This window comes from Haemaphysalis longicornis, unplaced genomic scaffold, assembly GCF_048455015.1.
Source record: "Haemaphysalis longicornis isolate Haplotype H1 unplaced genomic scaffold, Haemaphysalis longicornis Haplotype H1 scaffold_4, whole genome shotgun sequence".
Taxonomy (NCBI): domain Eukaryota; kingdom Metazoa; phylum Arthropoda; class Arachnida; order Ixodida; family Ixodidae; genus Haemaphysalis; species Haemaphysalis longicornis.
In genome coordinates, this window is record NW_027526361.1 from 225,666,969 (window position 1) to 225,689,646 (window position 22,678).

The following is a 22,678-nucleotide window of genomic DNA, read 5'->3' on the forward strand; positions in this document are numbered from 1 at the left end:
TGTAATCTAAACGTCGCGCAGGTTTACTTGTACTGCTCAAAGAGTGTTGCAGGGTCCCTTTAAGTGCTCTCGGTTATTCAGCTTTGACATATAGTAGGAGTTACGTCTCAATAAACAGGCATACATGCTTCGAAGCATTCGCTAATTTTAGAAATATGAGTGCAATGCGGGACACTTCGGTCAATCTGCGAAATCAAAAAAAAAAGTTACACAGCCGCACTCACTGTACCAACCGTCTTGTACTCGGCTTCTAGTCGATGTTTTTAGTGGATATGAAAGCCAGCTGCGAATTGTAGCGTGATTATTGCAGGCATGGGCATGCGGTTATGGTTAGTTGCGACGAGGCCAAGTTTAGCCACTCGCAAGTCTTTCTGGCACAAACAGCGCGTATACGGGAATGTGTAGCCTTCCCAAGTTTAGGTGTGCAAAGTTGTTAGCAAGGCCAGCGTTCAAATTCAAGTCCGTTTGTTGAGGCCGCATACGAAAGCCGTTCACATTCATTTTCTATACCTCTCAGCTGCACGTGCAGTACACGGGCATTCTGCTACAATTTGAATGGAATCGCCGTAAGCATGTATAATTGCAAAATACGCACTGAATGGAATAATAAATAATGAAAAGAAATAACATAGCTCGCGCAAATTATCCTTTTCAGTCACGAATTATTGTATTCACTGCAGAAAAATTCCATACTTGGAGGTTTAGCAGCGTCAAGTGTCTAGAGGTAAGAAAAGAAGGTTCAGTCTCTCTAGAATACTTATACGCAAATGGCGTCGTGTCCTCATACCGAGACACCATTACTCAGTCCTGCTTATCCCTATGAAATAATAAATATTCGGAGGCAGTTTAGAAAGAAGGAGGTGAAATAATGATTGCTGCACATGAAAGAGGTGTTTTTAGCCTTTATAAATGATTTACGCCACCGTAAAAGAGAACTTAGGACGGCAACACACCGGAGCTCCCACAAAACATGGTGGCGTCCATTTGGAAACGATGTTTATGAGCGCGGTTCCGCCATTCCACATCACATGGGGCTACCTTTCACTTTCGTAGGTTTCGAACATCAGCCGCACCGCTCTGCAGCATTAAATCTTTTCGTTTTATCGAGGAAAACGACGAAGAAAGTCGCGTCTTCATATGGGGACATGGTGACTGAAAGGGTTAATTCAGGTGTAATCCAGCACAGAATAGTAGGAGGATATTTTCTTCTTGATGCAAACAGCACGAACCAGTTTAAAGTCCGCTATCTCTATTTAGCTCCCAAAGTGTTGGGACACAAAGAAATGTGGATACCATATTTTCGTCCGTATAAGCCGCACCAAAAATGCCAAAATGTCAGGTGCGGATAATACACGGGGCTTTACCTTTATTGCAGATTGACGGCATGCGGGTTCTGCCATGAAGCTCCTACGCAGTAACACTGACTAAGCATTCTATGGCAGCGATTGCGCAGAACAAACAAGGACAAGGAAGAAAAAACAAGGATAAGCCCACTCTAACAACTGAATTTTATTGGTGAATGGCGACTTTCGCTTTGCAGTCAGTGTATTTTACTTGCTGAATATATGCTTTTTCTGTCTACATAGTATGTGATGTGTTGCTTGAGCAGTAGCTTTGGTGCAGCCTCTGCTGTATCAAGTGGGCGGGCAATGCGCGAGAATTTTTTTCTTCTTGTCCGTCGGGCTGAAAGTGCGGGTGCGGATTATATGCAGGTGCGGGTTATACGCGCGAAATACGATAATTATCCTAATGTGACTTTTCATTACGAATGGTCCTTATTGGATTGGGAAAGAGCCGCGTTGGGTGTATACAAAGATAAATTGGAAAAGACAAGGGTGTAGGTGGGAAGTGTGTGAGGTGCAATACTACTAAGCGTAGAAGCCTTCAGGTGGCAATATGCTAAGCAGTTCAGATCCTTGGGGAACAAGACACACCTGCTGAGGCCTCTCTGACACAGTTATTTTGTGTTTCTATGAGCATGGTAACGTTTATTTTTCTCTCGTTGCCACTTGTGCGGGAATGTTTCTTCCCTTCGTGGTTGTAGGGACGGCTTCACTAACGACTGTCCACCGATGTCCGAGTACCGCCCGTAGGGACGGCCATCCTGATTGCGAACAGCGCCATCGTAGCCGTTCGCACCCGGGGCGGCTCGTTGCAATGCAGCTCGAACCTTGTTCCTTCAATCGGGCCTGCAGAGATAATAAAATTTGTTGCAACCAGAAAGTTTAGTGTACTGACGCTTGCACCGATGATGCTACTATCAGCTTAGGCGGTATAAGGAATTGTTCACCGCCTCTAACAAGGTTGAAACGTACATCTGGGGTGGCACCAAATGTTTGCGGCGCCACGGGGATGGCCTAAAGGCTTGGCCTCGCCGGCGGCGTGATGCTTCAGCAGAGTGGTCGCCGAAGTGGGTGGCAATCTTATGGCGTCTTGTGTAACAATCCTAGGTCGCGTAAAAGTTCAATAGTTTCCGAGCGGATGGAATCCAGGAATTTAGCATCAGAAGACCGGGGAATTTCGAACAGAAGTTGAGCCCCCCCCCCCCCCCCTTTCAATCTTACCCCAGATATGTGTCAAAGCTTATAGCCATACAGAAAAAAAAGGATTAGCATACTGTCTTTTACTTCGGCGAAAAAATAAATTGGCTGCACAGAATCTAGCTTCGCTGCAAATGAAGTAAAAAGATTGCCATTGCCAGATAACGACGTCTTTGTCTCTCTCCTCTCCTCTCTCTCCCCTTATCTCCCCCTGTTCTTGTCCACTTACCTCTTCTCTCGACGCTCCCCTGCAATCTTCCCTTGTGCTTCAACTCCGGTCCACTTCCTCACCTCCTTTTTTCTCCTCGAACTCCCCTCCTGCCATTCCTCCCTCCATATCTCCTATACTGCTTCTTGTCTTTCGTACTGTTCATTATTTCTCCAACTTTATCTCCTCCCACTTTCTTTCTCCTACCAAACTTTTCCTTTAGATCTCACTGCCAAGCCGTGGGTCAAGTTACGCACTCGTAGGTCACGTGTCCAATCAGTGAACCCCAGCAATCCCTTAGTCAGATGTCTAACGCATCCCCTGTGCACGCCAATAGTTTTATTGGGCTGTACTTCCAAGAAAAGGCGCAACACAGGGTCACTATTGTAGGCACTCTCATCCGGCGCCTTGCAGACGGAAGCGACAAGACGTTAAAAATAGCGTGGTGTGTGCTTGGTGCCCAAGTACAGCACGAGCAGTTCGGCTCTGGAAACCTGTTCTACTGGTCCTTTTTTCCCGGCGCTCAACTGAACCAATCGGTTTCTGGAAGAGGTACCTCTTGTCTAACAAGTGAAATATCCCAACAACGTACCGCAGTCCACCTGAAGCTGCTTGCATCCACGAGACGTCGCAGCTATCCAGCTCCATCTGCCGCAGTCCTGGCGCAAGAACCCTGGGTTCGCCGATGTTGAAATCATTTTCGATTTGTACACTTCTTATTGGACACTCCTTCGTTTTGTAAATTAGCAACATGGGTCGTGAGGTGGCTCCAGAGGGGATGTATGTCATCGTTGCTCCATTATCTGGTGCTTGTACTAGCGACTTAACCCGAATGTCGTGGACCACTCCACAGCCCGAGAGCTCGCGCTTCTAGCCCGTTCTCTCACCCGTAGTGGCCCCGGTAATCACCGAGCCTCGAGGCTGCTCAACAGCATTTGGAAGCTCATATACACAGGCAATGTCTTCTCGCAGGATGCGCTGTTGAAGGGGTTTTTCCTGCGGCGCTCTGCGCAAACCACCAGCATCGTATTGACATCTGCGGTGAAGTTCACCCTCGAACGGCTTGCTCAGCTTGCTGATGAAATCCACGACGCAATTTCGTGGGTCACCCCCTCTCTTCAACTCCAAAGTACTAATCCACGTCCGGTTTAGAGTCTCGGGTCGACGAATCGCCGCTTTCTTCAACGCGATGGGACGTCTTCCTATGGACAGGACGGCTTCTCCTCACGTCATAGCCGCCTTTCCTCTTCCTATATCGGCCCATACTCACGCAATCTTGAAGTGCGCCTTTTTAGTCGCACCAGAGTCCTTCGATGCTTTTACTGGTGACTAAACTACGGTGCCCGACTCATATATGCCTCGAGCTTCGCGATGGCTGCACCGCCTGCAGCCGTTTCTCCTGGGCGTCTATGGGATGAGCGCTGGCTGCCTGATAAGGGCTTATGCAATATTTTGGTTCTCTTTTGCTTCCTTTTGTCTTTGCGCGCCCTAAAAAAACTTGTTATGATAATGCCTGTAAGCAACTAGTACGTTTAGGGCACCTCGAGAAACAGCTGCAGCTTGGTAGAGTGTTGGAACGCCAGCAAAAGCTATCGAGGGATGCGGGTCTGCGCGCTTCCTGACCGTTCTTACGGGCGTCCGTCACGGTAGCAGAATATCACCACGGTCACCCCCGAGTACGTCAGGTGCACGCGAATTCTATTGTAGCCTCGTTTAGGCATGATACTGCAACAGTGAGAGGTTGGTGTCGTCTTGCAGCGCGGACAACTAATGCGGCTTCGTATCGAATATATACGATGTCGAAAAATCTGTCTCGGGGATGCGATTATCCCAATGCCTGACAACCATTTGGGCTTTTTAAAGTAACTTAACTGACGCGAAAAGGTTGAGCATAGTGCAATTCTATGAATCGGTAAATATGTTCATACTCAACTCGCGCCTTCGAGCAACAACAAAGGAAAGTTAATGAGAACACGGAATAATCAATGGCCAGCAAGTCGGGCAGAAACATAATATCTCTTATGGTGATTAAAAAACACAGTATAGCTTGGAAAATGCTAAATGCGTTCGCCTACACTTAAGCCAGGTAGTCTTCATCAGACCACGATGCGAAATGCCCTGCCATTTTACAGGACATGGGAAGGAGAAGGGGGACGCTTAACTATAGTTGTGTGCGAATGTGGAACGAAATCAAAGAATAAACATTTTCTTAATCCCATATACAAGCTTCGCGTTCCATTTCCTTTTTTTACAGCTTAAACGAACAGCTGAACACACGGCGGGGGCTTTTTTCGAAATACAGGGTAGGCAGTTCACGAACTATAAAAGGTGTTGCTGGAATAGTTTGGTGTCTGATAAGGCCACCTGATTTCAGTTTGTGCTAGTTTCTGCATGTTCCCTGCGTCATACGGTGACATTCCGAAGAAGCGTTTGGTCGCGCAAGGAGCTTACTCTATAGTCCGTCGCCGCGCTGCTCGCGGACGATATATGCAGCAGATGATTAATGTTTGCGAGCGCTCACCTTAGGACTAGACGACCCAGCATTAAATTCTCTGTCAGGTGCTTACCCCGGGGAATAATTTTGTATTATCCACCGCACTGCTTTGGTTGAATGATCATAAAATTTTTGCCACAGCACTTCTCCATGGGTAGTAATCAATATCCGAGATATCATATTGGCAGGCGTAAGGGGCGTACGTGCTGTCAGATACGAGTGCACCGCTAGTGCATGTAAGCACACAAAACCAATATACATCATAGTGTATAGCCGTATCAGGGCCACCTGAGGGAATGCTGCTTACGGAGACAATGATAGTAAATTACAGGGCAGCGTATTTATAATCAGCTCCATTCACATGCCGGCTTCCCAACGTTGGTGTGTAACTTACCTGGTGCTCACAGAGGCCGAATGTGCCACGTTAATTCAGATTGCGTCAGAAACGTTTGCACCCTCGTAAATACACCACGGCTAAGAACAGAGTGACTGCTCCAGATTAATATGTATTTCGAACGCATGAAAACGGCAAATCGCAGTTGCGAACGTGCTCTGTTACGATTCTGTGTGCCGCCACCATGCTTCGCGCGTCCTGCTAGTTGCTAGTGGAAGCCTGTCTCGGACAGATCACAACATAACGCGCGCGTGCCGCTGTCGGTGATTCAAACTTCGGGGGCCGAAAACGCTTCGTGTGGCGACTTGCCTGAAGGATTTGAACGCCGCATCCCAGATCTCCTCTTCCCCTCTCTCAGGCTCAGCGAGCACCGCTACTGCCGGCCCCTCACGAACTCGGAAAGAGTGTTGTGCGTGTTTGCACTATTTGTGGGTCGTGTGCGCATTAGCTTTGGGAAAAGCGGGCAGCCGTTACGATGTGCCTTTGCGGAAACCCACTGGGTAAAGTTGGCTTTCCTGCAGTAACTTTGGTTTTCCGAAAGTGCGTTTTTACTGACACCACCACAAGTGAGACGTAGAGTGCTTTTTCACCTTAAAAAGCAAATACACGTTGTTTAAAGGATACAATTAATTATTCAGCCGCGCTACGATGCGCAGATCGCGCCAGATAGAGAGTACTACTATAAGCGAAAGCATGCTCTCTTAGTTAGCGCGTGTTAGTAAATCTGAATTAAGCTGTGCGAATAATTTACAGTAATACCTTCTTAACTCGAACTTGCATATTTCGAAAAATTGGCTAAGTCGAAATTTTCCGCGACACCGAACCATTTTCTATACGTCCCATGTATTTGTTGCCCTTTATTTCAAAGTAGTATTTTTGGGCCATACTACGTATATCTCGAAATCTTGCCAGCGAGTGGAACGAATATATCACCGCCGAGGACGATTTCACAAGATTCGCGCGATGTTGCCACGCCCAAGTCCCTCTTTTTTTCTCTTTTAGCCACGCCTACCACAAAGCCGATGTTTTCCTTGAACGTGAATTCTGAGCCTAGAGGCATATCAACTTCGTCAAGCAGCCCTGTGGCACGCCATGTGACGGTAGAGACATGCGAAGAGGTACAGTGTATAAGATAGTGGTGTGTCGTGCAGGGAAAAACCCAATGGAGAGCGCGGGTCCCAACCGGTGAACGTCTGTTGCATGTTTTTTTTTTCTCTTTCAAACCCTAATGAAAAGCAAGATTGGAAGCTGCTGTTGAAAAGCTGGTAAGTAGCAGCGCCTGTTTTGCAAAGAACTCGATATGTCATGGCAATTCGCGCAACTTTTCTTCTCTCCGAAATCTCCGTATTTCGAATTATTTCCCGGTTTTTACTACTTGGAGTTAACGAGGTATTATTGTATTTCCCACGTAATAGATCAAGAACCACCTCGTTTTCACCACACAACGCACAAAAAATTTCTCAAAGCTTTGAAACACTCCTGAACAACCTTCTGGCAGCTGGAATAACTGGTTGGTGACCGGATTAAATTGGTTGGCATTTTGAATAAATTCAATGGAACCTGAAATAAGTTAGATGGCACTTGAAATAAATTAGATGGCACTTAGATTGAACTGGCTGGCGCCTGGATTAAATTGTATGGCAATGGGCCTAAATTAATCGGGAAAACCTTCAGTACTCCTGGCCATTCATCGACATCAATGCGCCGGCGTTAGCGAACGCCGCTGTCTTTTGAGCGCCTTAACAAAAGACAATACGAGAGTCCAGGTGACCGTATGCTACCATGGCGGATAAGTTTCAAGGACGTTTGCAACTTAGCCCTAAGGATTAGCGAAAAAGATTTTTGCGCGTTCTCTGACACAATCAACATCTGCATAATATCTATTGACTGAATCGGGTAATTCACAGTGCAGCAAAAAGTGGTTGTTATTTCGTTACCAGTGTTTGTATCGTATGGTGAACTGTCCACTACAATTGGGATTTAACAGTGCGCTTCGAGCTTCGTGCTTGGTCGCGTCATCAAGTTTGGTTGTCTGTCGGTTATAAAATTGCCTAATTTCATCATCCACGCTGGTACTGGCGAAATGTAGCATCAAATATAAACTTCCTCGGTCATCAGCTATCAGTACCTTATTCTCTCTTTCTACACATACAAATACAAAAAGGCGACAAGCGTCAAAAGTTGTACTGGACCAACACGTATGAAGTGGTCTGAGCTGTGTTTATGCTTTCGCATTTGATGTATTGATAAGGGACTGGAGCTTTATCAAGATGTGTAGTATTTTACTCAGTGCTCTAATCCACCGATACAAGACAAGTGGCTTGAACGTTTCTTCGCCTATCAAAAACTATACGCAACGTGTTTAGCAATAATCACCACAGTTTTGATACCAGTACGAGGGATACTCGGACAGTAGAAGGCAATAAGTATTGCCGTGATCAGCCTAACAAATACACCAGTAACAGGTAGGAGGTTATATTTCGCGTAGCAGCTGCAGCTGCTACGCGAAATATAACCCTTTACGCAAAATATAACCCCCACACCACCTCGCCATGGCGAGGTGGTGTGAGGAACAAATGAACGTTACAGAGTGTTGCGGTGGATCTCCTCGTCTGCTTACTTTTGAACAGCCAAGAACTGAGAACAAGGCGCAGCCGCAACAATCCTTGTTCCAGTATTCACTGCCGGTGTGATACACATCTTTAAATAAACGTGGTGATCCAAACAGAGCTAAAACGTACTAAACCACCCTTACTTACAAAAACAGTGCCTAAGGGAGGATTTTTGCCCACAATAAATTCCGGCAAAATAAAAAAGTTAAAACTCCCTGTGCGCGAACTCAGAATGGAATTGTTACAAGCTGCGACGTTACCCGCTGGGCCTCACAGGTCTCTTTTTTCTTTATTGCCTGGCTTTGAAAATGTACAAAACATCACATTTCAGAAGCGTGAAATTGCACATACACTGAAAGTGATGCTGCCAGTCAAGAAAGGACTGACAATGTCAATTGATATGCCTTCATAGTCGTCAGCTGCTCTATTTGTGGAGGCCAGTCGGGCAATACCTCGTGCGATTTAATAACTTAACGATTCGCCCAATGCTCTCTTTACAGTACTGCCTAGCACAACGCGAATCAACATCATTCTACAGCCTTGCTGTGCGCGAGCGCCATATACCGTGGAGGTCAAGTGCCATGACTAATTCGTAAGATACTCCATCCTAATTTTCCACAACAATGCAACATATACAGAAAGGGTCGAATGGAGAATGCTGGAGAATGGAGAAAGAAGTGTCCTCTGCAGCACGCCCCAAAAATATACTCCCTTCCAACAATGCAATACAACGCAATCCATTGTTTCTGGTAGTTCAAAGCTACGCAATCTTCCGTACATTGTGCAAATGGACCTCTTTACTCCACACATGGGTGCAACAATAATGTTCCTGCATGTAATCTAAAGAAAGTTCTAAAGAAAGAACAGTTCAATCTGAATTCTTTTAACCCTTTTAAACAAATCACTACCGGACCCTCCAGATTACATAGTGCACAGAGTACATGGGCACAGAGCATAGGACACAGAGTGCATGGGCACAGTGAACACATCAACAATGTCATGATACAGCTTGTTCCGCCTAACCGCACTTAAGTACTCTGTCGAAAACCTGGTGGTCGAAAAACTTTACACTATCAACGACTTCCTTGAAAAAAAAACCAATAACCCCAGCCATACACTCGTTCGTCATAAAGTCAGGAAGAGCCCTACCCAGCCTTAGTAGGCGCACTGTCCGAAAAAAATGGTCGTTTACACTCCTTAAAAATAAATCTAGTGACCAGCTTCCGCACAAATGAAGCACGCGCCAGTCCCAGTCCCCCATCATTTACATGCCTGTACAAGCTGTTGCGGCTGCACCTATGCTAGTTTGAAGCCCGAACAAAAACAGCAAACACTCAATGCATCTTTCGCACGTTTTTGCATGAACAGTGCAGCATCTGCATGATGTACTGTAGTTTACAAACGAAAAACAAGTTGCACACCGTTGCTCTAGCAAAGGTTGATAGATAAGCCCCCTTCCGTTTGTCCGACTTTTCAGGAGTCAGTTGTGTTTGCTGAGGCCGATTGAATTCACTTTTCCTTTAAAATTGGGGAGGGGCTTTAAGGTACTTTACAGGGGCCGTTACCTACAGCTTACCTTGGAAAATATCGGGGTTGATTTGCATTCACCATGCCAAATCCCCAGGCACTGTCCCCAATTCACCAAACTCCCAGTAACTGCAATGAATCGCTTTGTTATGGACGTACACTTCTCTAACAATACTGCCCTTGTTTTCGCAGAACACAGCAATATAGGATGCATAAGCAAAAAGTTTTACCTCAGGGTTTTCAAGAACGGAGTAGCTCTGGCGTACAGGAATTGCACTACGCGGTTAGTCGTGAACAAGACTTTGAGAGACCACACAGATCAAAGAACCAGTTATTTTAGCAGTTAATCAAGAAGATTGCGGCAGTGTTCCCAGCTAACCACGAGACGGCGCTACGCGGGACAGGAAGTGCCGGGCCTGCAATGTCACAGAAACGAAATGGCGCGGCGCAGACAAAGAATCAAGGGGGTGGTGGTGTAAAACTAATTTCACGTGTTAAGAAAGCAAAATCACCTGTCCCGGCTGGTGGAATCTGCTGAGTGCTAAGGAGTTGGGTGAAAGTATTCTGGATTCGTCAACACCCACAGACGTAACGCAATAATTCTTTCTCGGCCGTACACGGAAGCCTTGAATTCGTTGACCAGCTCAGCTGGGAATGACGTGTTGCTGGACACCCGCACACTTCGCTTCTCCTGTGCTAGTATTGTCGACGGAAATGAATCCCAGGAAGCATTCTCCCGTTGAGTGGAACGGATATGACGCAACGCTGGTAACTGGAAGGCCTAGTGTGCCTATGCTCGAACCATCACTGGCCGTAGATGAATCGGCCCCTTGGACCCCTCAGAAAAGCGGCGTATTCATTCGTCTCCGACGGCATCGTCACGTCTCGGCGTCACAAAACGTTTCGTCGGTCCGCCGCGCAATTCTGTAGGCGGACGAAGCTCGGAAGGAAGGCAGCAGCAACTCATTGTGCTGGGGTTAAGTGTCACGTAATTGCGCAGTCCTAATCCGATGAAGATCCTTCTTTATTCCGGTCGCCGGGAGCTCTATTGGATTGGCGTGGCCTTATTTGTAGTCGAGCGGCCGCGTGGCCGGACACTTTGGCCGTCGGCAGGCGCGTGCTTCGGCGGACAAATCAGTTTCCGAATTCCCGCGGTGTGGTCCCCTCGGGGGGCCAGCAGAAGGCGGCGGGCGGAAGGCGGCAGCAAGAGCCACTTCATTGCCGGACCAAGGCCAGGCTTGCGTGCGCCTAATGAACGGCCGCGCCTCCTTGAAGCCCGCTCAATCCGGCGCTGCATCGCAAATTGTCGCCGGTCGTCCCGAGTGGCCCCGCGCGCTGCTCGGCTCCCTAATTCGCGGGCCTCCGGGCTGCGGCCCCTCCGGCGACTCCTCCCCCATCGCGCAGCAGCACCCACGCAGACCCTATAAGAGTGGGCCCGCTGCCGGAGACGGGACACTCTTGGGCCGCCCCAACGTTCTGTGGCAAAGAACCACCAAGGTTACGGTGAGTGCAAGGAGCGGCAAAAGCTTGCCACATTCTGTACAACGTTGCTATTTCTGAGGCATGCTAGCATTGTAGCTTCCTTTTCTTCGTTGTGGCAGAAAATTGATTCAGAATCAATTTCGCATTGTACAGAGAGTGGCCGTTATGGGTAATTTACCGTATACGAGCATTGCTGAAGAGACATTGGCTTAAGTAGGAACCTGCTTCAAGCTCGACGTTGTATGGCAGGGATTACGAATAGAATATTGTCCGTGATCCATCAAGCATGAGCTAAAATGTAGACGTCATAGCTGGCGGGAACTTATTGTCAAGTAGCATGTTTACTTCCTTAAAGGTCATATGAGCGGTGTTCAAAACATTTGCATGGTCTGTTCGCGCTTATAGTTTGTCCAGCAGAGTTCTATGCTCTTTGGCGAGCGTGAACGCAATGAACCCGTTTGAATCCTTAATTTATCTTTATTCCGGTAAGTGAACTAAAGTATCGAACTTGTCTCCAGAAGCGAGGACAGTGGCAGGTTCGGAAATACAAAAGAGAGAGGAAAACAGCCTTTCATACACAAGAAAGTTCATTCCTTCCGGCTTTTGCTTCAACTCTTTTCCAGGAAGGCCGATATAGATTTGTTCATGAGGTACAATTTTATATACGAAGCACCTCATTGCGGGACGTCGGCACTTTGGACCGGCACTTTTTTTCAGACACAGCTTAACGCCAAGAGAGAATTGCTTCTTCAACACGGTACCTAAAATCTGCTCCAAATGACTGGTGCTTCCGCAGCGGTATTTTTGTGCGTCGTCTCCATGTTAACGAATTTAGATGTTTAAAGCACGGTCGGATGTAATGCAGCGTGTTTGCCTCTCATTGCTTTTAGATATGTTTGAGAACTTGCGAAGACAACATGCGAAGACAACGGGTTACTCCTCAGTGCCGTGGTCATGAACAATATTGTTGCTGTCCACCAAGACCAACCAAGCAACAAAATTAACTGTTCCTAGAATGTGCCTGCCGCGGGGGTCAGTGGCTAAGCCGTCGCGCTGCTGAGCACGAGGTCGCGGGTTCGATTCCCGGCCACTGCGGCCGCTTTTCTGATGGAGGCGGAAAGCGAAACCTCCCGCGTGTACGAGATTTCAGCGCACGTTAAGGATCCCCAGGTGGTCAAAATTAATCCGGAGCCCTCCACTACGGCGAGCTTCATCGCCTGCGTTGCGTCAACCCTACAATCAAATCAGCTTTTCTTAGAATCTAAGTGTCAATACATTCCCTATTGTTAAGAAATCATAGAGAAGTTCTTTAAGATATCAGGTTCGTCCTTGTTCTTGATGCGTCCCACGTCTGCGATCGCGCACTAGCAGACCTTTCGATTTCGTAGACCCATCAATTCATTAGTGAAAAGAGCAATTCTGTGTTTTTTACATGCTGTTGTCGTCTTATCGTTGATTGACATGCGGCTAAGGAACCTTAAAAAAACTTTGCGACGTGCTCAAAGGGGAGCTTCCAAAGAAGTTCAGTGATGGCATTCTCACGTTTTCTTACCATCCTTATCTGGCAACGCCCGCGAAAAGAGAAAACGAAGTAGTGTCTAAGAACTCAGATGTTCAAAAACTTTGCGTGGGTCCTGAAAACTCACCAGCGACCTGCATATTTCAACTGTTTGCTCAACCAGGAGAGAATTCGGGGTTCTTGCTCATTGCTTTCGCGGGAGGTGTAGTGGCTGCATGCCTTTGCGACACAGTCACCTTGGCGGGAGTCAGGCGCCTAAAAGCTTCGCACAATGAATCCCACACGTTCTTGTTATAATAAACTTAGTTCGAGGATGGCAGGGTCGGTGACGAGGGGAGCGTACGTTATAGGTTACAGTGAACGCTTCAGGCCACGCCATCCGTTAAGTCCGCATTGCTCGGGCTGGGGCCTACCCAAGTCGCGGCCCTTGAAACAAACCTTGGCTCCTTTTGTGAGACCTGTAGTACATATTCTTAATAATGTTTACGGAAGCAACTAAAATGCAATTGTAAAGATAGCAGAAGCCAAACGACGGCTTGGGATGAATGGTCCGGCAGTTAGGTACGACGCAGCAACGCTATCACCTACAGCGTATTCAATCTTGCACTGACACATTTTGAGGGCACTTATTTAAGGGAAAAATTTGGCTCCTGAGAGAAAGTATACCTTGTTAAACTCCTAAATATACATCAACTCTGCTATACCGTACAGTGGGACAAAATATGAAAAATAAACAATTTTGTACCGGTACACTCTGTAGACAAACGGATACCCAAGATTTTTGACGTAATTGCCACCGGCCTAACGGTTGCAACCGTTGTAACCGGCGTAACGGTATAATTGGATACTCAAAACACCAACACAGTTAAACCTGGATGTAACGAAGTTGACAAAAGTGCGCAATTTTTCGTTACATGCAGGTTTTGGTATAAGCTCGTGGGAATGAAGCTGAAACGAAGAGAAAATGCTCGACATCAGTGGAGATGAACTCTCTGTAAGAATTTATTTCCGAGTAAAAAACTGCCTGAGTTGCGCCTGCGGCTTTCGCACTAGCTTAGGCACTACATGGCGCACCCCCTCCCCTTCTACTCCCACTTCCCCCACTTGACGTACCTACCACAATAAAGACTACCTCCTGCTCCTCCTACTCCTCTTCCAAAGTAGTAAGGTCTTCGTAAACGCATTCCTAAACGTAAACGTAACTGAAGTGCCAATTTTACTTTTGACACTTTTCGGTGCCTTAGCGCGATTCAAGAACCAAACGTGTGCTGAAAGATCGCCTTTTCGCGAGCTTGATACCCGAAATTGTTAAGAGGGCGTTAGCTTTAATACTGTACCGGGCGGTGGCATTCTATCTCGCCGGCGGAGACGGCATTTATAATTGTGAGCTTGTTTTGAAAAGACAAAACTTTGTTCTCTGGCATTAGAACCCCTCATCGATGAACATTTATACTTCAGATAGAAGTGGAGGCGTGTGACTACAAGCCGATAGGCAGGCGTGGCAACTCAAAACTTACGTCTCGAACTGATACCGCACTCACACGTGGAAAGGCACGGTAGTTCGCGATTCTGGTGAAAAAAAAAAGGGTTGCTACCTGGTGTGGTGTCCCGCCACAGCAGCAAAACCAGAAGCTTATGCTATACGTTAGCCACGAGATGGTGCTAGCCGCCCGCCACAGCAGCAAAACCAGAAGCTTATGCTATACGTTAGCCACGAGATGGTGCTAGCCGCTTTTTTCATCATCCTCATGACGAATTTTGCTTTTAGGCAATTCTAGATGTTTTCGTAGCTGCTGAATCCTTACAGTATGGCTAGTATTCCCTAAATTGGGGCATTTTTCCCGCCTATTTTTCACTAGAAATGCAAAAATCAACGACTGATCATCTTAGCGACTTCGTTACATCCAGGTTAACCGCCGCAACGCCTTCGTTATGTGCAAGTACATAACACATGTTAGGTAGGACATGTTATGTGTTATGTTAGGTAGCACATGTTAGGTAGGACCCGGCATGTGTTATGTGCAAGCACATAACACATGCCGGGTCTTAAGCACATGGGTTTCAATAGGGCTGGAAATGGGGAATCGAAAAAGTTCTTTAAATCCAGGAATTCGTAACATAGGGGTTCGTTACATCCAGGTTTAACTGTACTGTGAAGTTCAGTGGTCATCTGGGGTAAATGGCTGCTTCAGGACATTTCTTTAGCAAAACAGATACCCAGATATTTTGTGGATTCAACAAATGGAGGACAGGGCAACTGCAGTTGCTACATGTAAATTGCGGTGATTGATTTAATTGATTGATTGATTGATTGATTGTAGGGTTTGACGCACTGACGCAACGCAGGCGATGAGGCGCGCGGAAGTGAAGGGCTCCGGATTATTTTAACTACCTGGGGATCTTTAACGTGCGCCGAAATTTCCTATACACTGGTGTTTTTGCTTTTCGCCTCCACCAAGAAAGCGGTCCCCGCGGCCGGGAAACGGAAATTAGGGTAATACAAATATATTTGTTGCACGACCATGTTTGGGTGGTGCACGAAAAATACTTCACTTTTTCAGTTTTTACTTTTACCCGCCGCAGTGGCTCAGTGGCTAAGGCGTTGCGCTGCTGAGCGCGAGGTCGCGGGTTCGATTCCCGGCCGCGGCGGCCGCTTTTCTGATGGAGGCGAAAAGCAAAAACGCCCGTGTGTACGAGATTTCGGCGCACGTTGAAGATCCCCAGGTGGTCAAAATTAATCCGGAGCCCTCCACTACGGCGCGCCTCATCGCCTGCGTTGCGTCGGCGCGTTAAACCCTACAATCAATCAATCAGTTCTTACTTTTACTACGTTTTTATACCACATAGAAAATTTGTGTTTTTCTTTTTTGAGGTTGTTTATGACGTGAAAATAAGGAGAGCTACATGCCCCATGTGCACTGAAACATGCTGTATTTAAGAAAGCAAATGGAGTCGTTGTGGTACAGAAATGCATCGGTATACAGTTATTTCAGTAAGGTAGCAATAGCAGTAGACAGTTAGGCAGGTGTTTTGTGTGAATGGTACGAAGGCATTTTAGAGAAACACTTGCGATTAACGCAAATTCAAACACCTGCTACAGAACCATCTGCATAACAAGCGATACAGAGAGCCTCGCGTTATACTGTGGTGTTGCGGAAACGACGACGCGTCGCTTCCCAAACACTGGAGTTATGCACCAAGCAGGTGTTTAACGGCCGTACGCGTCCATGTTGCACGTGCCGGGGGACGACGTTCAGGGTGAATTAAAAGAAATACGAACAATGGACCACACAGCCTCCGACGCATGCCGCACCGTCTGGCTGCGCTGTCAGTAAACTGCGCGCATACGTAGTTCTTTCAGGGCGTTTGAGAGTGTGGCCTACTGTTAGCGGAAATGGTCGATAAATAAGCGATGCCGGTCATTTATTTTGATGCGTCTTTTTATGCACTATCGCCACTGAACGTTTGGGGAGCCAAGCGCGCAGCAGGCTGATTTCAGCTGGCACGACGCCCTTCAAAGACCATCCTGCTGAGTGGCGACACAGTGTGAAAATGCACGTCAAAATAAACAACTGGCGTCAGTTCTTGATCAATCATTTCCTATAAATGTAGGCCGCCCTCTCAAACGCTATCAAAGAAGTGCGAATGCGTGCAGTTTACTGACTTGACAGCCAGACGGTGCCGCATGCGTTGGAGGCTGTGTGCTCCGTTCGCATTTCTTCTAATCCCCCTTACATCCGCTCGTGCCGTGGCAGCCATTTCGTGGAACGCATTCCAAGGTTTATGGTCGTAGCACTTTGGTGAGGCGTATCGCTATCTCACCATGAGGCGCAGCTTGAAGTCGCGGCTTTAAGTATTCAGATAGGCACGCAGAAAGCGCATGAGCGCAACTAAGAAGCATGGTTTCGAGTTCGCTTTTTCCGCTTGTGGTAAAGAGGGAACCTGCTATCAAGCCACACATGCCGGAACAACAAACTTGAACACCGCCTTTTGATTCTCATTGAGAAATACTTACGCCAACACAGAACCCTTAGTCGTGATAGCAAACTGTACATCGCTCTTCTAGTATAAGCACATCGTTGCCATTGACCTCGTGCGCAGGGTTAAACAGCGGACGACTCATAACATTCAATGCAGAAATTTGGGCGAGTTGGTGATAGGACTTCGACATGGTAGAAAAGCGCAATAAATGGGGACAGAAGAGAGAGTGACACAGGACTGGCGCTAGTCCCGTGTCACTCTTTCTCCTTCTGTCCCCGTCTATTGCGCTTTTTTACCATGTCACGCCTAACAAAATGGTCAGTGACACCAGCTCCGTGCATTTTATGTCCACACAATATCCTGCTTTAATATGAACATTGCTCCTCGATGTGCATCTACAAGCGCTGCATGTTGACCCTTCAGAGCAGTCACCCAAAATGCAGCTATATGGCTACAGAAACGCTCTTAACGGCCAGCCTCGTGGTGAACTTAGGAAAGCAGTGGTCGTGTCTTCGAATGTACGAAATTGTGACCATGCATTTTGTCGCATTAGGAAAGGGTGGTTGTACTTTGGCATGTCCGCAGGAAAGCACGCAGACTGCCGACAGTTACTACACACACGTTGAATTTGGAGCCTACGAAAATCAAGGACTTTTGAAAGGCAGCCTGGAGAAATCGTGAAGGAAATATCACCTTGCGCTGCTTCCCCGGCTATACTTTTATCCCGTGTAAAACTAGAGCTGGGGATCATTTACGGTTACCATGCCAAAATTAAAGAACAGTATTTACCAACCCGAATATTATGGCCCCATACAAGTTTGCACCACAACTACACGCACATAAACGATCAGGAGTCCATAAAATGCCTGGCAACGGATGTATGTAAAACAGTGATACCTCGCAGGGAACGAAATAAACCGACGAGGAAGATACTGGAAGCTTTTAGGACGCCGGTCATTAACCAGAGGCTGTAAGAGGTTAACGAGCGCAAAAAGAGTTCGAAGTTATTGAGGCCTATGATTTACTCTCACACATGCACAGTGTACGTATCAAAAATTATGTTTTTTTTGGCACGTGCGATACTTGACCGATTCAAGGTTTGTTAAGACGGAAGCTCGGGTGAGTTGGTGCATCATTAAAGAGAAAACCAGGAGGAAACAAAAACACACAAAAAGACGGTAACAGACAGGCACACCGCTGTGTCTCTTTGTTACCTTCTTCTTGTGTGTCGTCGTCCTGGCTTGCGCGCGTGCTTGCTCCACACGAGCAGATCACAAAAAAATACCAAGAAGAAACAGCGCGCCCACGTGAGCGTGCGCCTCGGGAGGAGCGCCTGGCGTCGGGCAGCTGGACCTTAGAGAACACTCTGCCCAGCCTTCGCGGCGTGACTTCTCGCGTACTGTTCTCCTCGCCAGTTCACGTGCGTTCGCGCCTGAAGTGGGGAGCATAGACGCCGAGTTCGCTAAGCCGGTTGCCGCGGGTTCTAGCGCGTGCTAACGCGGTACACTGTGGGAGAAATGTGAAAGCCTGTGGACAAAACAGCAGGTCATGGAGAACTTTCAGCGGCAAGTTCAGAAATTCAACAGCCGGGTCTCCGACGAAGGGAGAGGGGCCGCCAGCCCTGCTGTTTCTGCAGCCTTGCACCGCTGGTGCAAGCTGCGGTAATTTTTTTTTAAACGGACATTTTTTAGTCCGCTTCTGCTCTTGATGTTCACCTTCATTTGTGTTTTATTACGCAGCGTGATTCTAAAAAGAAGCTTTAGCTGCATCTACTCCATATTTAATTGCCTCTCCTCCATTGTGAGCTTTTCATGTTACCTTCCTCTGGCGCCACCCAGGTTCTAACTCATCACACTAACCTTCGCGAAACTCGGCTTTTCGCCACCGCATCAGCCGTATCTCGCAGTCTGTCAAGTCACTGTCAGCCAACAAAACGGCCGAGGGTATTCTCGCTCACTGGAGAGTTTTAGCTGACCGTTTTTCACGGTCCGCTCCGCTCCGATAGCAAGCGGGAGCGCCATTGCGCATGCGTGGCGCGCTTGGCCGCGAACGGCATTGGCCCCGGTTGCGCTGACCGTGCCGCCGATACGGGAGCGGACCGTCGAAAACGGTCAGCTAAAACTCTCTATTGTCAGTGAGGCACGTGCGTTGGGCCAGTCACGTGTAGGTAAGTGGACGTAGTTTGTTTTTGGCATCCTGCATGAGCGCGACTGCAGCACCAATGGAAAAAAGACTTTCTCGCCCCGCGCTTCGTTCACTGCGAACAGCGGGCTCAGCCAGCACCTTGACGCCGACCTTCGGAAACCTTCAATCCGGTTGGTGGTTACCCTCAGTGACGGAAGGTATCTACAGCGTGAGTCTAACCAGCGGTTACCCATCCGACTCTTCAGTGCTTTCGTCCAGAGTTGATGCTGTGTGGTAACCGCTGTTTCACTAGGGGCATTGATACCTCGCAGGACGTTTATCTTTACGTCGCGTGTTTCTTGGTGCACTCGCCACTGCCTAACTTAACCCTTTCCGTACCGTGAAAAAAGAAAAGAAAACTGCACCGAATTTCCCGAAAAATCTTTTAGCTCAATTTGTAGGGCTTGTTTTCTGAATAAAGCGGCACCATTATTCCAATAAGATAAAGTTCTTTGTTTCTCTAACTGCGTAAAAAAGATTGCTGCAGATTGCTTCACACGGCACCATTATGTCGCTGAAATACGTATGTGATATTTCTTTGTGTAAAAACGGTTGCTCGAAGATGGCCTTACCGCATCACCGCAGTGTTTTGCAAAAAAACGGAGTCAGGGCTCCAAAATGACCGATGCCGAGTATAGCCGTCATAACCGATGACTATTCTCGTCACCGGCCATCTTGGTACAAAATATCATGACGACTATACTCGTCAAAGGGAGCGAAAGGGTGAAACGAAGTTTTTTAGCGGCGAAGCACTTAAGGGGCTCGGGCTGTCGGCGTCTCCTGTTGTCAAGCGACAGGACACGCCGAAATCTCCTGTCGTCAGGTTGTCAAACGATGGTCAAAACCAAGTGCATACTGAATAAAACCGCTTCAAAATAAACTTAAATGACAACCAACATTCTAAACATGGCAAACATAATAAATAAACTAACATATCTCAGGGTAGCTTGACTGCGGTAGCGCGCAATCTCTTGCTTTAGCATGGATGAGCGTAGCTCATCTTCGGTAGGGGCGCTACAACTCGTGTGGACGAGGTCAGCTACTCTACGGTAGGCAACGGGTCACCTGGGCGTGGCATAGTCAATTGTTTGTCTCTTCTTTTTTTCTCGTATGCGTACAGTGTTGTTACTGACGTCCAGTGATGATGTGTTCCCGCGAACACTTGATGACCACGCGAGCCTATGATGCTTAGTACCCACCGAATGCTAAGCAAATGGTCCCCCTTCCAAGCAATTACCCTCGAACGACATCCTCTCAAGAAGTATTAATAACTCCCACTTTTTGTTCCCTGCCTTCATTTCCCCCTCGGGTTCATAATTGGGTTCCGAGAAGCGGAAAGCATGTTTACTCCTCACTTAGTTGTCATATCTGAGTCGCGGTGAAAATCCCCAGCAGCGCAAGCACGACGATGTGCTTCAAGCGCCGCAGCCTATGAGGTCAGCGACTGCAAACGCAATTCATTTTTTGTATACTATTCATTTCACACTTTACCAAATACGTTAGTGCACGAAACTTGAAAACACGGCAGCTAAGCGCTGCGTGGCAGTGACCGCCTGAAACGTGTGATTCCTGTACCATATTTTATGGACATGTTACTGCATCAGTCTCAACATCTGCGTTCGAATAATATCCCCTCAGTGCACGGCCGATGACACGCGCCTTCGAATATAGTGCTTTGCCTTACCTGCGCAAAAATTACAGGCACACAAACAGTGGAAACCATTAGGCGTTTCTAGACTTAAGCCTTTGGGTGCAATTTTTAGGGTTCGCAATTCAATACCCGAATTGGCAGGCGTAGGTTTTCTCCTGAAGCTGCTCACATCCTGTCGGAAGCTACACATTACATTGCTACTTTATTCACACGTTCAGAGCACCTTACGACCGCACAATGTCCGTCCGCGTCCGTGCGCATAGCATTTACAATCGCAAAAAATCACACAGGCAACAGCAGGATTGGAGCCTGTGTCTGGTAGACCAGACGAAGTTAGTGTCAGTCGTCTTACCCATTGGGCTACAACCGTGAGTTAGTACACGAGAGTCAAACGGCTTACTCCCTCGCCTGTAACGGTGCGGAGTATCTTAGGACCTCCCAATGCCCGTCCGCGTCCATCCGTGTGCACACTACCATCAAGCGAGAAGCAAGCGAAATTCGATTTGAGCCGTGAGTTGCGGTATTAATTTAGGGAATAATGAAGGTGCAACTCACGGCTCAAATCGAATGACGGGTGGGGCGCAAATCGGATGTCACTTCGAGTCCCCGTACTCTGCACCCTCGCCACCATCCACGGAGGGGAGATGCTGCCATTTTTTTATACCTCAATATTCTTTAAAAAAAATAGTATCCAAGGGGAGTGGTACGTGCGATCAACAAGCGTTAAGTTTACGAATATGTCCCCTTTGTCGCGTATGAGTGACTAACACGTGTCGTACGACTCTTTTACATGGTTAAGGAGCCCATTTTTGTGTTCCAACAGTGCAGCTAAGGTCCCAGATTCGTCCTCGAGCCATCCATCATGCAGTCGTGGAGAGTGGTCCTGGTGCTCGGCGCGCTCATGGTGCTGGCCGTCATGTCCAACGTGGCGTGTGCCGCTTACCGCAAGCCACCTTTCAACGGCAGCATCTTCGGGAAGCGCTCCAGAGGTGAGTTCTCATTTTTCCCCCTGGAACCACTAAAGAGGCGGCAGCGAAGCATTCGTGCGAAGCCACAGAACTTTCATGCGAATAAAAACCCGTTAGGTGAAGTGTGTACAGTGACCTGTACGCCGCGAAAGATGGAAGGGAGGCGTCGAAAACGCACTGCACAAAAACCAACTTTCCCCGAAGAAGAAGAAGATCGTGGGTGAAGTGCAAAAAAAAAAAAAAAAAAAACGCTCCTCGCAGGCGGAAGTGAACTTCGATTCCTCAAGCTATGAAGCTGACGTCTATCCGATGGCGCCATTCTGACACGCTAGAAGCAATTAAGATTTGGGGAGGGCTGCCTTAACGCGCTAATAAATTAGCGAGAAAACTCATGCACCTCTGCCTGTAACGATGGCGGTGGTTGAACGCGAGGTTTTCTTCGTGCGAAATCAGATGGCCAAGGGTCAAAGTCCAAGCCGCTGCGATCAAAAAAACCAAACTGCGTGCGAGTCAAAGTCAAAGCTCAACGAGGCAAAGTACAAATTCAGACAACAACCAAGGAATCCCTCACGAGAAATGTCTGCGTTCAACCATCGTTGTCGTTAGACGGAGGGGTGCAAGGTGGTTATTGCCCAGGGCACTAATGAAAGGGGGTTTGTTCGACGTTACCTCGTGATGGCTGGCGCGAGCAACTTTGCTGTAGTGCCGGGAGAATGCGGCAAAACTCTGTTTACTTACGCCACCCATAACCGAAGCAGTTAAACAATGCACTTTATCGCACTTAACTCTCCAGCGAGTCGGTGTCAGTCTGCACGCGTTGTGCGAACTCGCTTGTTGAGCAATAAACGTTGCAGCGCAAAAATTGTGAATGCATTATAGAAAAGACTACCTCAAAACAAATGAATCAATTACAAAAAATATCTGCCGAAATTAAGAGAATTGTGTACTAATGCACAGCATTCTTGTTCCGCTTGCCTTGAGTGTGAGTTCTTGCAGGAAAAATGTTTCGGTGTTTCTAAATCTTGCCGGAACATTTCAAATCGAACCCATTTATAGCGATCATAGATATAACAATCTATCGGTTATAACCACCATATTTCGGTGCCCTTACGACTTTC

At 47.5% G+C, this 22,678-nt stretch overlaps 1 protein-coding gene across 3 annotated transcripts in view; it reads left to right on the forward strand.

The window, feature by feature from the left end:
• Nucleotides 1–11,211: 11,211 nt before the first annotated feature.
• The window catches only part of Sifa (neuropeptide SIFamide), a 117,629-nt gene continuing 106,162 nt past the window's right edge, over nucleotides 11,212–22,678 (forward strand). Inside the window, exons 1-2 of one of the 3 annotated variants that reach the window (XM_077705618.1) lie at nucleotides 11,225–11,278; nucleotides 21,416–21,581. In XM_077705618.1, the coding sequence (XP_077561744.1) occupies nucleotides 21,455–21,581 (127 nt within the window). In that variant the 5' untranslated portion in view covers nucleotides 11,225–11,278; nucleotides 21,416–21,454. Of the gene's footprint in view, nucleotides 11,279–21,415; nucleotides 21,582–22,678 lie in introns of all 3 variants that reach the window. The other 2 variants (XM_077705619.1, XM_077705620.1) reach the window with 2 other exon arrangements.